We start from the raw sequence: 17,155 nt of genomic DNA on the forward strand, positions 1-17,155 counted from the left end.
TACCGGGTTATTTTAGATATGTTAATATATGAGACCAGAAAAAAATATTATTACTCAAATTTTTCATGAAAATTTTTTAAATTTGGAAAAAAATTACCAAGAAATAACCATGCATCTAATCCTAAAACTAAAGACAGCAATGTACAGACCAAAGTTCCTACAATAACACTACAAAGTTTCAAATCTGTAGGATAAAGGACCTTTTAGCTGAGCGTACCTAAAAATGGAGAAATTACCATTGTCAGCATAGGCAGTACGTACTCCCCTTAACAGGCTCTATAATTTCCCCGCATAACTGCTAAACAGACAGACGGATTGAACATCCGGTAGTACTGAAAAACCAGGAAAAATATGTACGCATATCTATTCCTAGTCCCGTTTCCTGATACGGGGTCGGGGATGAGGTGAGATGAATTTATATAGCATGCTTTATGGCCGGATGCACATCCTGACGCCAACCTCAGCTGAAGAACTATTTGAGGATTAAATGAATGATGGAGAATTGAATTGGGTAATTAGGTGGAAGGAATCAGCTATAGCCTATGAATAGGAACTGAAGTGAAAATGGGAAACCACAGAAGAACATTCTCAAGACAGCCTACGGTGAGGTTATCAGTCAGGTGTCTCCCGAATGCAGAACTTGGGTCTTCCGGCAGTTAATATTTTGAGTATGCGTTGTATATTTTGTGTATTGATGCAGTGCCCATGAACGGATGTAAGTCAGAACAGAATTAGTTATTTTAGAATCAGTGGAGAACTTGTTGGGGAACCTAGGTGCAGTTCCTAACTGTTTAATCGTTTTCAGAGGGTGAGATAAGGCTCGTAGCAATTGTACCACTATGCAGCTTTATGTACACGCCGTGGTCGTGCTACCGGCGACAACACATCTTCTTAGAGGGACAGGCGGCTTCTAGCCGCACGAGATTGAGCAATAACAGGTCTGTGATGCCCTTAGATGTTCTGGGCCGCACGCGCGCTACACTGAAGGAATCAGCGTGTCCTCCTAGTCCGAAAGGACCGGGCAACCCGTTGAACCTCCTTCGTGCTAGGGATTGGGGCTTGCAATTGTTCCCCATGAACGAGGAATTCCCAGTAAGCGCGAGTCATAAGCTCGCGTTGATTACGTCCCTGCCCTTTGTACACACCGCCCGTCGCTACTACCGATTGAATGATTTAGTGAGGTCTTCGGACCGGTGCGCGGGATCTGCTTCGCGCAGTTTCCGATGTGTCTGGAAAGATGACCAAACTTGATTATTTAGAGGAAGTAAAAGTCGTAACAAGGTTTCCGTAGGTGAACCTGCGGAAGGATCATTACCGAAATTGTTTTTAACAAAAAACATTTCGAGAAGGAGGAGTCGGACGGCCCCGCGCGGTCCTCTCCTCCGGCGAGGCTCCCTCGAGGAGCGAGACTCCTGCCGAGCCCGCTGTTGCGAGCTCAGGCGAGTCCTGTTCGTACTGTGTAAGCGGCGGCCCCGGCCGTCGCCGACAGGGGGAGTGTCGCGGTCCGCGTCTCCCACCACGCAGACGTTCGGCATTGGGTACCTACCTCCTCGCTCAGTGGAGGGTACCCGTCGCGGCCTCGGCCCGGCGGGAAGGTTTTAAATGAACGCCACGCCCATGCTCGAAACACTTACTTAGCTCTGTGACGAGAAACCCATGAAAATGATTGCTTCTCCTCCACTCACCGTGGAGAGAACGATCGAAAAATGAAAAAAACAACCCTGAACGGTGGATCACTCGGCTCGTGGGTCGATGAAGAACGCAGCAAATTGCGCGTCGACATGTGAACTGCAGGATACATGAACATCGACATTTCGAACGCACATTGCGGTCCATGGATTCCGTTCCCGGACCACGCCTGGCTGAGGGTCGGTTGCTAAAACTGAACGCGACATTGCGTTCGGAGGGTGGGAGCGTCGCGGTTCGTGCGGCCACGGCCGCCGCCGCGTCTCCTGAAAAGAGCTTCACCCCGGTGGAGCTGGACCGGTCGACACCACCACAGAAATAATGCTCTATGAAAACTCGAGGAGTCCATTTTGGTGAACTCTGGCGCCCAAATTAAGAACATTTCAGTTAGTAATTGTATTCATTTCATGTTTGTTATATTTGATTAGATTATGAATTCAATTAACGCCCAAGTGTTTATAAGTTATTACAGCGTAGAGGCCCGCGGCTGTGAGCTTGCATCCGGGAGATAGTAGGTTCGAATCCCACTATCGGCAGCCCTGAAGATGGTTTTCATTGGTTTCCCATTTTCACACCAGGCAAATGCTGGGGCTGTACTTTAATTAAGGCCACGGCCGCTTCCTTCCAACTCCTAGGCCTTTCCTATCCCATCGTCGTCATAAGACCTATCTGTGTCGGTGCGACGTAAAGCCCCTAGCAAAATAAAAAGTTATTACAAATAATAATTAGATAGTCTATCTTTTATTTATCAAATAACACTACTCTGTAACCTATCAGTGCAAGTGTCCTGCTCCATGGCTTGACCGTCGGTCCTCGGGGCTACGATTTGATCCCCGGGATTTGAATCATGAACAGTTAATTCCCTGGGCTAGGAGACCGGATATATATATATATATATATATTTGTTTTTTTTTGCTAGTTGCTTAACGTCGCACCGACATAGGTAGGTCTTATGGCGACGATGAAATAGGAAAAGGCTAGGAGTAGGAAGGAAACGGCCGTGGCCTTAATTAAGGTACAGCCCCAGCATTTTCCTGGTGTGAAAATGGGAAACCACGGAAAACCATCTTCAGGGCTGCCGACAGTGGGGTTCGAACCTACTATCTCCCGAATACTGGATACTGGCCGCACTTAAGCGACTGCAGCTATCGAGCTCGGTCCGGATATTTGTACTGTCCTTTACTTTCCTGCAGCTCATCCACCACACACCACCATTCTTGATCTCACTAATACGCAGTTTCCCATACATAGCAGACGAGGCCCACCTTCGTCAGAGAGTCTGCCTTACAAGGGATCCACCAGGCTAGCAATAGCCACGTGAAATTGTTACTGTTATAGATTAATTAACATCAAATTTAAACAGAGCAGTGATTTTATTTGTTAGACGAGGAGATCATTGTTGACATCGGAGTAGTTGTTTTGACCGATTCTTGTTTTCCAGAACATCTACCGTGTTGTAAGTAGCTTACAGTCGTGAAGTTCCATATAAAGCACAATAAATTGTAAAATTCTGCAAATTTATGGCAAATAAATATTTTGCACTCTTGTAATGGAGAATCCTAAATAATTACTCTATAATAATAATAATAATAATAATAATAATAATAATAATAATAATAATAATAATAATAATAATAATAATAATAATAATAATAATAATAATAATAATAATAATAATAATAATAATAATAATTGTTGTCGACTTTAAGAGATACCGCGGTATCGGCATTTTATTTTCACCGCAGGAGTTGTCGCTTTCGAACACCCTCAAATGCCACTGACCTCAGCCGAGATTGAACCCGTTATCTTGCGAACAGGTCAACGATTGACTGACTGCGCTACTGATGTCGGCGAAATTATAAACGTTGAAGAACGTATCTTAGGGGGAAAAATGCAAATGTAGTATTTTGATGCTGGTTGTTTATATACGGTAAATGACTGGCAAAGGAGGATGAGACGAAACTGGCTGAAACACCCTACCTACTCCCTTGATAGTAGGACCTCACGAAGCTAAGGGTCAGTAAAAAGAATTAAAATACCTAAGACACGGTATTAACTACAAAAGTTTTTATTCAGTACCCTGAAGGGGTCCGGCGGGCCTCTTAGACGATAACGCCCAGGGAGTTTTGGAGCGGTGAAGATGATGTGTGGAGAAGTGAGGGGGTTGGCGGCCGTGGCCTACACTAGGAACTGTCCTGGCATTCTCCTTAGCGCAGAAGAATGGAAAACCACTGAAAGCTATTCTCAGGACAGCCGACAGTGGGGACCGGGCCATCTCATCTCCCGAATACAGAGTGCAGAACTGTCAGACACAGACCAACCGTGGCTACTCTGCATCCGCCGACCGAACACGGTAGATGAATGGCCCCAAGTCGTGAGTGATCGGCGATGAATGTGCTACATTTATATGAAGAAATTAACTTTGCCCGTCAGTCAAGCCTTCAGTGTAGAGGCTGGTTAGATCCTCAAAAAGCACCACCAAAATTTATGCTGTTATAGGGAAAACGCAAAATCCATTGGCGACGCTATAATGAGGAATACAAGGTATGATGAGGAGTGATTTAGTTTGCCACAGCTTTCCCCATTGGGACAGAAAGTGTTATTGCAGCACGAACGGCCCTATTTCATAACATCCAGACGCATTATTCGTGCTCCGAATGCCATTACTCAGCGCCACCCATCCCTCAGCGGCTTCCATTCTGTCATAGATACAAATGATATTGTGATGTCGATGACAGCTACATTTTGCATGACCTCTCGTCAGGAGACAGATCTAAAAACAAGTTAACTTTGCTTCATGTGATATAAGCAATCTGATATAAACGGTTCAGTTAGCTTGTCAAACACCATCGGGAGCGAAGGCGACGAGTGGAAGTCCACATGAACAGCATGCGCAACCTGTCCAAGGAAGGCCCCGGATGAGCACTCAACGACGCCAGGCACGCCAGATGGCAGAGCTTTGTCAACAATTTTCATTTACCACGACTTCAGCAAGTTAAAAGGGAATTTGAAAAAATTAATGACTAAAGGGAAAGGAAATGGTCAGTGATAAGCAGAGAAGTAGGGAAATATCGCGGAGGTAATAATAATAATAATAATAATAATAATAATAATAATAATAATAATAATAATAGGAAGATGAAGAAGAAGGCGAAGAAAAAGGCAATAGATAGGAGTTTACATTAGTTGACATGACAACAATCCCTGAAGTGGCGTATCAAAAATAGAATCTAAACCCGGAACACAAAATACCTTATACACTGAAAAGTCTAAAAAGCACCCAGTAAAAGAAACCATCACTATTTCAAGGTGATGAATTTCTATTAACCCAACATTACCTGCGGACGATGGATACAACAGACTTCTCTCCAAGACGGATGATCAAATCGCGGCCAATGCATGTAGATTTTCAAAATGAAAAACGTTGTGTGGGTTCGCATTCAAAGTTAAATTGTAGGTTTCGTAAAACTTGCCTGCTTTTATATGTGCATACCATATATCGTGGAGTATGCAAACAAAAATTCTTATTTGGAATTGTGAAATTCACTATACAGCAAAAAAAATCATTTGTACCCGTAATTTTTAAAATTTGAACCCGGAATGCAGCGGTGGAAGGTCTGAAGCATCGATAATAATAATAATAATAATAATAATAATAATAATAATAATAATAATAATAATAATAATGACGTCTTGAGTGCTAAAATAGTTGAGCTGACGGCTGCGAACACCTTTACTCACCCGTAGCGACGCAGCGGTCCGTCTCTTGCGGGGATCACACAGCACTGATAAGGTAATCGCCCACTGTAGGGAACCGCGCCGCGCCGCGCGGAACAAGCTTGTGGAACATTCCACGGGCCATTTTCCGAGACTTCGCCCATACAGCACACCTCACCGCGCCGCCTCTCTCCAGTTGGGGAAGTGCAGCTCACACAGAAATATAAGTTCCAGTTCCGAGGAGGACTTATTATTTGCGGTTGCGATATTTGCTAATGAGGAAGAAGAAAAACGCGAAAGAAAAGTTTGGGTCCACAACATTTATGAGAAAAGGGAAACGTACGGAGAGTTTCGCCATTTATTTCCTGATCTACTAAAGGACCGAAGTAAATTTTCCCACTGCTTTCGTATGTCCCAAGAAAAATTCTATGAACTATTGAACCTAGTTAAGCCGTGTGTACCGAATTCGACAGCTGCAGTCACTTAAGTGCGGCCAGTATCTAGTGTTCGGGAGATAGTAGGTTCGAACCCCACTGTCGGCAGCCCTGAAAATGGTTTTCTGTGGTTTCCCTTTTTCACACCAGGCAAATGCTGGGGCTGTACCTTAATTAAGGCCACGGCTGCTTCCTTCCCACTCCTAGCCCTTTCCTGTCCCATCGTCGCCATAAGACCTATCTGTGTCGGTGCGACGTGAAACAACTAGCAAATAAAAAAGCCGTGTGTAGAGCGAGAAAATAATATCACCTTTCGCTGAGAAAGGCGTACAGTGCACAATATCACTAACCGCGTGAAGGTACGAGCGTGCTGGCACTAGTCGAGGACTCACGAAGACTGCCGAAACGCCACGAAACCACATTCTTTCCGTTATTCCTTCCTTCTACCCTCGCCCATACAAGCGCGCCGAAAGGAAAAAGTTCCGTTCCAGAAACCTGGGGGCTTCTGGTGCGGAAATTCCACAAGCTTGTTCCGCGCGGCGCGGCGCGGCTCCCTGCAGTGGGCGTTAAGCCATTTCATTTCACAAGAAGCAGACCACGGAAATTTCTTCTCGGCTGCGCTGCGCGGCGCGGCGCGGTGTAGTGGGCGATTACCTTTAGCCATCGCATGACTTCCTTCTCGCCCTGCTCTTCGTCCACGTCAGAATTGACCTTCAGTAGTAGCGGACGGGAGTGGGGAGCAGTAGGAAAAACAGGTGCCTCACCCCCACAACTCGCCCTGGAGCGATCTTTTTATTTTCCTCGCCGTTTATAACAGAAAAGGATGCTTTTGAAATACTGCAGTAGCCTTAGAAAGAAATAGATGAGTAATTTATTATGTAATCTTCCATTCCTAGGATGATGCAAGTTTGGTACGTTTATATCAATCAATCAATCAATCAATCAATCAATCAATCAATCAATCAATCAATCAATCAATCAATCAATCAATCAATCACCACTGATCTGCATTTAGGGCTGTCACCCAGGTGGCAGATTCCCTATCAGTTGTTTACCTAATCTTCTCTTGAATGTTTTCAAAGAAGTGGCAATTTATCGAACATCTCCCTTGGTAAATTATTCCAGTCCCTTCTTCCTCTTCCTAGAAACGACTATTTTCTCCCATTTCCCTCTTGAATTCCAATTTTTTATCTTCATATTATGAGCTTTCTCCAAGCCTCCGTGGCTCAGGCGGTAGGGCGCCGGCCTCTCACCGCTGAGTTCCGTGTTTCAAATCCGGTTACTCCATGTGAGATTTGTGCTGGACAAAGTGGAGGTGGGGCAGGTTTTTCTCCGGGTACTCAGGTTTTCCCTGTCAATTTCATTCCAGCAACACTCTTCAATATCATTTAATTTCATCTGTCATTCATTAATCATTGCCCCAGAGGAGTGCAACAGGCTTCGGCAGCCGGCACAATTCCTATCCTCGCCGTTAGATGGGGGCTCCGTTCGTTCCATTCCTGACCCGGTCGAATGACTGGAAACAGGCTGTGGATTTAAATTATGAGCTTTCTCACTGTTAAAAACACCACACAAGCTTATTCGTCTACTAATATCAGTCCACGCCATCTCACCACTGACAGCTTGGAACATACCCAGCAGCTTACTACTAAGTTTCCCCAGAACAGAGTTTTCAACATTTTCGTAACACTACACTTTTGTCGGAAATCACCCACAACAAATCATGCTGCTTTCCTTCGGGTCTTTTCCAGTTCCCGAATTGAGTAATCCTAATGAGAGTACCATAAAAATAAAACCATTTCGTGACTACCCCAATGAAGATCTTTCCTTTTTTGCTAGTTGCTTTACGTCGCACCGACACAGATAGGTCTTATGGCGACGATGGGATAGGAAAGGCCTTGGAGTTGGAAAGAAGCAGCCGTGGCCTTAATTAAGGTACAGCCCCAGCATTTGCCTGGTGTGAAAGATCTTTCCTTACATTAACATCTAAGTACTTACAATGTTGCCTGCTGTCATTTCATGATGGATACTTTACTTTTGTATCCATTTCTTGGCACAGGCCAGAGTAAAGTGTAGCTTCCACCGAAGTCCCTGTCTCATACATGGTTGTGACAATATGGAAGCTGCTGGGGTATGGATGGTGCTGAGTAATGACATTCAGAGCACGACTAGTGCATCTGAGTGTTATGAAAGGTGTTGCTCATAGGGTCAGTCGTGCTGCAATAGCACTTTCTGACCCAGTGAGGAAAGCAATGGCAAACTACCTCACTCCTCGTCTTGCCTAGTACGCCTCATTTCGGTGCTGCCATTGGTTTTTGCGGTTTCCTTATAACCGCATAACATTTGGTGGTGCTATTTGAGGATCCAACCAGCCTCTGGGCTGATGACGTAGCAGACACACACTTACAGTGATCCCCATGAGGTACTCTCATCCCATCAACATAGTACAGTAATTAAAACTGAGAGGACATTTCCTTCTAGTGAAACGTATAACAATTACTTTTCGCCCCGCTTACTATCATACCATTGTCTGCTGTCCATCTCACAACTTCCTCGAGGTCTTTTTGCAGTCACTCACAATCGTATCATTTACTATTACTCTATACAGTATAACGTGATCTGCAAAAAAAAAAAAAAAAAAATGTATATGTGATTCCAGTTCTTGGTTCGTATCACTTACTCAGTAGTTCTACTCGTCTAGTCAGCAGGTCACAAGTTGGAAGGTTACCTCATCCCCATGTCGGATAATGAAGTCGTCTTGACTAGCGGGGATTTGGTTAGCTTCCGCCACGAAACCGAGGCTTCAATCGAAGTGACTGCGCGGTGGAATTTCCTTCTGAAAAATCACGTGGTGTCAGGAGAGGTATCAGGCCTTGAGCCTTCATCCAAAATGAGCCAGCTGCGGTAAGCTGAATGTTTTTCGCGCTACTTTCCAAATTGGTGCCAGTGACTACTTTCTTTTTGCTTTCCTAAAGGTTCATGTCGCACGAACATACACACACAGGTTTACGGTGGCAGTGAGATGATCGTCCGCAAAGACAAGAAACCGGGAGCTGCTGCCTTACTTAGCCAAGGCTCAGAGATCAATTCTAACACAAACACATTACAGAACTTCAGTTTGAATACTACAGTACGATGTAAGGCGTTCGATTGAAAAAATGAAATGGCGTATGGCTTTTAGTGCCGGGAGTGTCCGAAAACATGTCCGGTTCGCCAGGTGCTGGTCTTTTGATTTGACACTCGTAGGCGACATGCGCGTTGTGGTGCGGATGACGACACATACACCCAGTCCCCGTGCCGACGAAATTAACCAACGATGGTTAAAATTTACGACCCTGCCGGGAATCGAACCCCGGACACGTGTGACCAAAGGCCAGCACGCTAACCAGGCGTTCTATTGTTATGGTCCCATGAAAGTTGTAAACTGAAAAGTAAACGGAATTCTGCCATTCATCCATCTTTCTTGACACGTGTAGTACACGGTATCATTTACAGCGTTGCGATCTCCGAACGGGCTCCTTTCTCTTCCTCCGATTGCTACAGATCAAGCAGATTTCCCAATTCTCCATTTTTGGAAACCATGTGCTAGATCACGTAAAGACTGTTAATTCCTTAATAGAGACATGAACCGTCTCAGCATAGTGGTCTTCGGTTCGTTGAGCCTTGGTTCGATTCCCGGTCGAGCCGGAAATTTTATCCATGCCTGATTAATTCCCATGGCTCGGGACTGGGTGTTTGTCAGTCTTAATACTGCACATCTCTTTATAAACACACTACACACCACACTACCAACCACCACAGAAACATAAGATAGTGAAAACATCTCTCGTCATAGGTAAGGCGGGAGGAAGGGCATCTGACCGTAAAAATGAGCCAAATTTACATCAAGTACCGGTTCTAAATGATCGTAAAACAACCAGAAAGAAGAAGAATGGACAGAAACCGTACTCGGGAGATATTCGACATTATCACCACTGGTGCTCAGTTGTAATCTCCAATGAATACGAGAGATGATTATGATATGCAATTGGGTTCGGATCACTTGGATTTTAAAGGGAAATTAATGCAGTATCGGTAGGAACAGGAAGAGCTATGTAATCGCCACGACTACCTCAAGTAACCGTTCGAAATCTTCTTCTTCCTAGCCTTTTCCCAACTTATTGGGGGCAGCAATGGGTGTGGATTTGCCCGAGTTTTACGGCTGGATGCACTTCCCGACTCAATCCTATGTGGAGGGATGTATTAACTGTGTCTGTCTGTCTGTTAGGTCATCAGCCCAGAGGCTGGTTGGATCCTCAAATAGCACCACCAAAGGTTATGTGGTTATAAGGAAACCGCAAAAACCGATGGCAGCACCAAAATGAGGCGTACTAGGCAAGACGAGGAGTGAGGTAGTTTGCCATTGCTTTCCTCACTGGGCCAGAAAGTGCTATTGCAGCACGACTGACCCTATGAGCAACACCTTTCATAACACTCAGATGCACTAGTCGTGCTCTGAATGTCATTACTCAGCACCACCCATACCCCAGCAGCTTCCATATTGTCACAGCCATGGATGAGACTGGGACTTCGGTGGAAGCTACACTTTACTCTGGCCTGTGCCAAGAGATGGATACAAAAGTACTGTAACCATCAAGAAATGGCAGCAGGCAAATGTATTAACTATTGTGTGTTATTGCGCTGGTTGGTAGTGTGATGTGTTGTTGTGTGTAGATGAAGATAAGTGTATTAAGACGAACACAAAGTCCCCAAGCCAGAGAAATTAACAATATGCAGTTAAAATACTTGGCCCTGCCGGGAATAGAACCCAGGGCCCTCTGAACCGAAGACCAGGACGCTGATCATTGACGAAGGAGCCAGATAAGCGTTTAAAGTATACTTCTAAATTGTTTCTGAGCCATGTAGGTTTCATACATCCAATTCCCCTGAAATATTTTCATCATCGGATTTGTAGGAGAAGAGAAAAGACTGGAAAATGAATAAATAGATGGGGCACCACAGGCGTGCGCAAGATGAGGGCGCAGAGGATGCGTTCACACCCCCTATTATTTTCTCAACTTTTCCATTTCAAAAATTGAAATTGCACGATTTATATTAGCCATACAGAGATTTTAGATAATAACTAGAGCTCGCCTTTTTTAGGAGCTTCCGTGGCTCAGGTGGCAGTGCGCTGGCTCCTCACCACTGGGTTCCGTGGTTCAAATCCCGGTCGCTCCATGCGAGATTTATGCTGGACAAAGTGGAGGCGAGACAGGTTTTTCTCCGGATACTCCGGTTTCCCCGTCATCTTTCATTCCAGCAACACTCTCCAGTATCATTTCATCTCATCTGTCAGTCATTAATCATTGCCCCAGAGGAGTGCGACAGGCTTTGGCAATCGACACAATTCCTATCCCGCCGCTAGATGTGGACTTCATTCAATCCATTCCTGACCCGGTCGAATGACGTGTCTCCTGACGACTGTATCGTCCTCAGACTCTCGCCATAATTTTCTCCACGCATGATCACTAAAATCTTTACGGCTACAAGAAGGAGTAATTTCTCACCAATAATGTGCGGCGTCGTAGATCTTGCAATTAAGTAAGATGCCTCTAAGGATGCTCTTAATGCTGTCTTACGAACTGTAGCATTGCTTTTCTGGGAATTGGATATTAACTTTTAATAAATTGTTGCTTGCATGGCTTATAAACGTCGATAGGTTTATTTACATGCTCTGAATGTTTTGTCTGGAAGTGTCTTGTAAGTTTTACAGGTTTCAAACTATCGTTATGTAAAATATACAAGCAAAGAACACACTGTGGCCGTACCTGGGGTTGTGACTTGATTGCGAACAGTCCAGGTTGCGAACAAGGCAAAAACGTCCAGATTCCGAACAACTAAATATACCCTGTCCATACTGCGAACAAGTGATTAGTGTTGACAAGAGATATGTAAAACAGATACAATTTTCAAAACAGTGTCATATGTAATTTTTGTTCTAGCAGTATCAACATTAACTGGTACATTGGGATGTTTTAGATAACCTAACCATATTTAAAAAAATATTCTTCTTATTGAAAACGTTTAATAATTTAGTTTGAGGTAATCTTACTATTTAGAAAATTATCTCTTTTATTGTATAACATAACTAGAAGGATAGTTGTTTATGGTGGATTAGTGAGAGTTGTATTATTAATAGGTTATTATTGTTACTAATATTGTATTTTCTTTCTTTGCTAGTGGCTTTACGTAACACCGATACAGATAGGTCTTATGGCGACGATGGGATAGGAAGGGCCTAGGAGATGGAAGAAAGTGGCCGTGACCGTAATTAAGGTACAGCTCCAGCATTGGCCTGGTGTGAAAATGGGAAACAACAGAAAACCATCTTCAGGGCTGCTGGCAGCGGGATTCCAACCCACCATCTCCCGGATGCAAGCTTACAGCCGCGTGCCCCTAACCGCACGACCAAGTCGCTCGGTATTATTATTATTATTATTATTATTATTATTATTATTATTATTATTATTATTATTATTATTATTATTATTATTATTATTATGCCAGTAAAAGAAGTGAGTGGTTTCATCGACAAGGCATTAGCCTTGACAATATTGATTATTATTATTATTATTATTATTATTATTATTATTATTATTATTATTATTATTCAAAATAATGCATAAGAAGTGAAATAGTCAGTTTATCTGGAAACAAGTGCATTATGTTCTCGCTGAAGCGCCTCTACTTTATGACTGGCCGCAATCTCGACTCATTAATGTATGTCAAACCCAAATCATCCCCTTCAGGTACCCACTTGTTCGCAATCTGGACTGTTCCCAATCAGGACGACACCGTACCTGGTTGTTCACAAGAATGTTAGTGAAAACTATTTTTTATAATCATTTATATATCTGCGTACATCTGTTGTTGTCGAATAATTAACCTCACCGATGAGAGCTGAAGCAGACGTGGACCCATGTGAACGTGCAACTAAATTCGCATCCTGTTCTTTACTCGGTATTTTCGTGAGGGCAGGCACGCGACGACGCACTTTCACTGGATCACTTTTCACCACTGAGAATAAGCCACTTGTCCATGATTATGATGATATGTTTTCCATTGAAACAGGTTAACTACTCCTACTCAGAACGCGCAGAAATCCATCTGTACAGCAGAGTATACTGTTATCTCATACTCTTTGCACTGACAACGAGTTTCAGGTTGAAAAGAAGAATCTATTAAGGTACTACTACTACTACTACTACTACAGTACCGGTCAAAAGTTTAGGACCACATAAAAATCATGAAGTTCCATCTAGAACCTAAAATTTTGCTATTAGACCTCTGTATTATTTTTCCTGAGCACTCGCATCTAATATGATTTTCACCGGGCGAGTTCGTCGTGCGGTTAGAGGCACGCGGCTGTGCGCTTGCATCCGGGAGATAGTGGGTTCGAACCCCACTGTCGGCAGCCCTGAAGATGGCTTTCCGTGGTTTCCCATTTTCACACCAAGCAAATGCTGGGGCTGTATCTTAATTAAGGCCATAGCCGCTTCCTATCCCATCGTCGCCGTAAGACCTTTCTGTGTCGGTGCGACCTTAAGCCACTAGCAAAAAATATGATATAGGCCTACGTTGCCTGATTTCAGTGATTTTCGCCAAGTATTGTACATGTTATACATTTCTAACTATTGGAAGGTCACATCAGAAAGTCAACATTTTTGGAAATATGTACTATATTGTGCCCTACAGACTCCAATACCCGTCCAGCAAATGTTGAGGATGTATCGTAAGTACTGTTGTATCGTAGAGATACCTACCTTCGTGGGTCGCTAATATATTGGCACATCTGACCATTCATTCCTGTCCTCTTCTGCACCAGGCTGCACAGTCGGAGAGATCCGTGGACTGTTCGTGTGACTAATTAAATTAAGTTAAATGGCAGAGGAACATCACTTTAGTGTGAGTTAAAGAAGGATCTCGTATCAAATAAAACTTAAAAACATAAGGTTCGATAATTAAATTGAACAAATATTAATTACAATACCATTTATACAGCCATGAAGTGGCAAAATATATCTTCATTCTGCGTCCGCCGGAGAAGTTTCATAGAGTGCTGGAGATGGTTATGAGTTCGAACAGTCTCGACTCTAGTTTCATTATGGATAAGCGCTTAAACATAAAATACATGAGATCAGGGAGGGAATCACTTCGCACACAACTTACACTAACCGTTACCATACATTGGAAAATAATTACACTGCACTACATGACTGGAATTTCCCCCAAAAGACTTATAAATACACACGTAGAAGTTAACGAACACGCAAAGCTGAGATGCGAACACAAGACCCAGTTTCGCATTCGTGAGACACCGTTAACTGTAACATCAACTAAGACAAATGAAATGACACAAGGACAATACACACAAAACACACACGGCTTCAATAAATCCTGTAAAAATAGATAAAATAAAACGTGGAGATCTTGCAGCATAAGAAATAACGGATATATTCTTCTCTTTACCAGCCTCTGGACTGAGGTTAACGGCCCTTGCAGTGGAGATGGGTGCATGCCACCCTATCGCTAAACCAAAACAAGCGCTACGTCATTCAAAGCTCCCCTCTCCTCTCGAGTTCTTACACATGGCCGCACGTCAACAGCTCAGCCTTCATAACAGCTGAGAGCAGGCTCCCCTTAAATACAAACCCTTTTACGAGCACTCCTTGGCTCGTTACAAATCGTATTGATTATTTCCTTGCGTACACACGCAAACTATGGGTTTCTCTGGCGGGCCATCAACATGCCATTCAAATATCACAACGTATACATCATCTTACTTATTCCTTGGGTACTCAAGCAAACAATGGGCTTATCAGCCGGGCCATCTATATGCCATTAAAATATCACGACGTATACATTATCTTACTCATACCTTGCGTACTCACGCAAACGTGGGCTTGTCAGCCGGGCCATCCCTAAGCTATTCAATATCACAACGTCTGGTCTGTATGCCTTCATATCTGGACTCTGCGGTCGGTGGATCGCGCCATGTTCATGTCTAAGAGAAACTCGAGGGAACAATTGTGATGACCCTCAATACCACAAAGTTGAGGGCGTCTGCTCTTATTATCACCGCACCTGAAATTCATGCACCCAAATGACATGCAAAATCTATATCTAGGTAGCCCACTTAACCCACGAGGTCTATCTATCGATGTTACAGGACCATACTGGTCACTTCCTTTTAATGAATCTTTACTGCAGGACTAACATTTACTCCTAGATAATCCACAAATCTATCTACACAAAACAACACTACATCTAACCTAAATCCCTCATAAGAAAACAAATAAATAATACCTGATATAAAGCTATACATTTCCAAAGCATGCAAGTCCTGAGTGAGAAAAAGTAAATCATACTTGCCTGACGGGCTGAAACTAATTATTTACAAACATATGGGAAGCTATCCTGTCCCGAACCCATGCAATAAAAACTGTCCTAAACTTTACATGTTTACATGAATTTCAGCGATCCTCCATATCGGACCAGATGTGCCTAGCCCTCAATTGTACTGCAGTCGTCACAGGCACACAGTCCTCGGTTCAGCGCTTGCGGTAACACCATGGTCTTGCTTCTACTTGACCGTGATGACCTGTTGATCTTCTGCTGTTGGCTTCTGCTTGACCGTGTTGATCCGTTGACCTTCTACTGCTGGCTCGTTGATCTTCTGCAGCCGTCGGCACCTGCTATGTCCTTTACGCCCTCTCGTACTACCTGGATACGCAGTCGGACATGAGCACTTTCTGACGGTCATTCCTAAGCGGATCTAGCATTGACTGTAATGAGACACAGAATTAACGTTCATACTCATCTCTATTTATCTCCCCTTACTGTAACATACCATTGTTGCTCCTGATATTCCTCTGACCGAAAGTTATTTGACAAAGTCTAGTGCTCAACCGCACACGCTCTTCTATCTTAGAAAGTTATAAGCAAAGTTTAATGCTAGTGCTTTCCCCCTGCGGCTATGCTTACGGACGCTGGTGTTATTCATGAAACACAGTCTCAGCTTCGTTTAGCTTCATAGCACCACATATCGGCAGATTATTTCCTGTCCACATTTAAATAGCACAATAAATGATACTTCCAAGCTCGAATGATTCTGTGATAGTGAGGACAGTTCTTTAGAGCAAAATTTAACAATCTAGCTTCTCTGTAACAAAGCCTACACAGCGGGTGACTCTAGCTAGATAGAGAATGTATTTATTTCGAAACATGAGTTTCTAATTATTTAGTCTAACAGTAGCTGACCGATGTTCTAACCGTTTAAACAATAGAATAGTTCTCATCTACCAAACACTGTTCAATAAGATTATTTCACTCAGGGGCGTAGCCAGGGGGGGGTTACTGGGGGTTAGAACCCCCCCCATGGAACTTTCACAAAAAGAAAATAAATATAAACTGACAGTTAACAATAAACTAAATAAACATTGCTTAAAATAGATAGATAATAGATAATAGAAAATAGATAATGTCTATTAACTGTTGGAATATGCAAAGTCAGTATGGAGGTGTTTGCATGACTGCCGCGGCAGCTCTTTGGTCGTAGTGTGTGTGTGTTTCGAAACACCGCCGGCTCAATCAGCTGTCTCGATGCCTCGACACCACAACGTTTCGTGTACCGTGTGTTGCGTGAACAGAAGCTCAGTCCTTCCGTACATGTCAGCTACATCGATGCTTTGAAATAGAAAAGATTTTTGAAACGTTGACGGTGGTTGGTTTATCTTCTCGCCTCAATAGAAACTCTCCGATTGACATTGTCCTGAAGTTGAACTGACACTCGTTAATAGACGCTTCATATTCCACACCGCAAGTCAAGTTACTAAAAGAACAATGTACTCCGCATTGTAAGGTATTTGTTGTACATAGAAAAAGGACATTATTGGTCTCAAAGCAGGGTCATACTATGCTCCCATTTGTCAAGTGCACACGTTTCGAAAATTATGTTTTTAAACTTCAAATTGAACTAGATTTTAAAGCTGGATTAGGCCAAATCTGTTACTGTACGACCAACCAGATGAAGTAGTCAGAGAAAAGAAGTATATCTACCTGCCTACAGAGCCATATAACAATAAATACGAGTTTGACGACGTAGAAGTGAGGGGTCTCATGATCGGTGCAAGAGGGACAATCCCTAAGAAGACGAGTTTCAACATCAGTACCAAGGACCTCAAAGCGCTCAGGGATTCTCTTCTGACACTCATTCAGACACCACTTATATTCGCCAGACAAAGATCATGGATTTATCATTTACAAAAAAAATCCTTATA

General features: G+C 43.3%; 1 protein-coding gene and 1 non-coding gene across 3 annotated transcripts in view; one reads left to right on the top strand and one right to left on the bottom strand.

Annotated features, from left to right (window-relative positions):
* LOC136863147 (acyl-CoA-binding protein homolog) overlaps window positions 1-17,155 on the bottom strand; it is a 259,094-nt gene that overhangs the window by 179,712 nt on the left and 62,227 nt on the right. Inside the window, exons 1-2 of one of the 2 annotated variants that reach the window (XM_067139490.2) lie at window positions 6,494-6,525; window positions 5,428-5,474 (exon numbers count right to left, since the gene is read on the bottom strand). The exons of the other annotated variant lie outside the window; for it this stretch is intronic. Coding sequence (XP_066995591.2) covers window positions 5,428-5,474; window positions 6,494-6,506 — 60 coding nt within the window. The 5' untranslated portion in view covers window positions 6,507-6,525. Of the gene's footprint in view, window positions 1-5,427; window positions 5,475-6,493; window positions 6,526-17,155 lie in introns of those variants that run through there. 2 annotated transcript variants of the gene reach the window in all.
* Window positions 1,718-1,872, top strand: LOC137498655 (5.8S ribosomal RNA). The gene has a single exon (XR_011017892.1). It is a non-coding gene; the product is annotated as a 5.8S ribosomal RNA (ribosomal RNA).

Source organism: Anabrus simplex, chromosome 2 (assembly GCF_040414725.1).
Source record: "Anabrus simplex isolate iqAnaSimp1 chromosome 2, ASM4041472v1, whole genome shotgun sequence".
NCBI classification, from domain to species: Eukaryota; Metazoa; Arthropoda; class Insecta; order Orthoptera; family Tettigoniidae; genus Anabrus; species Anabrus simplex.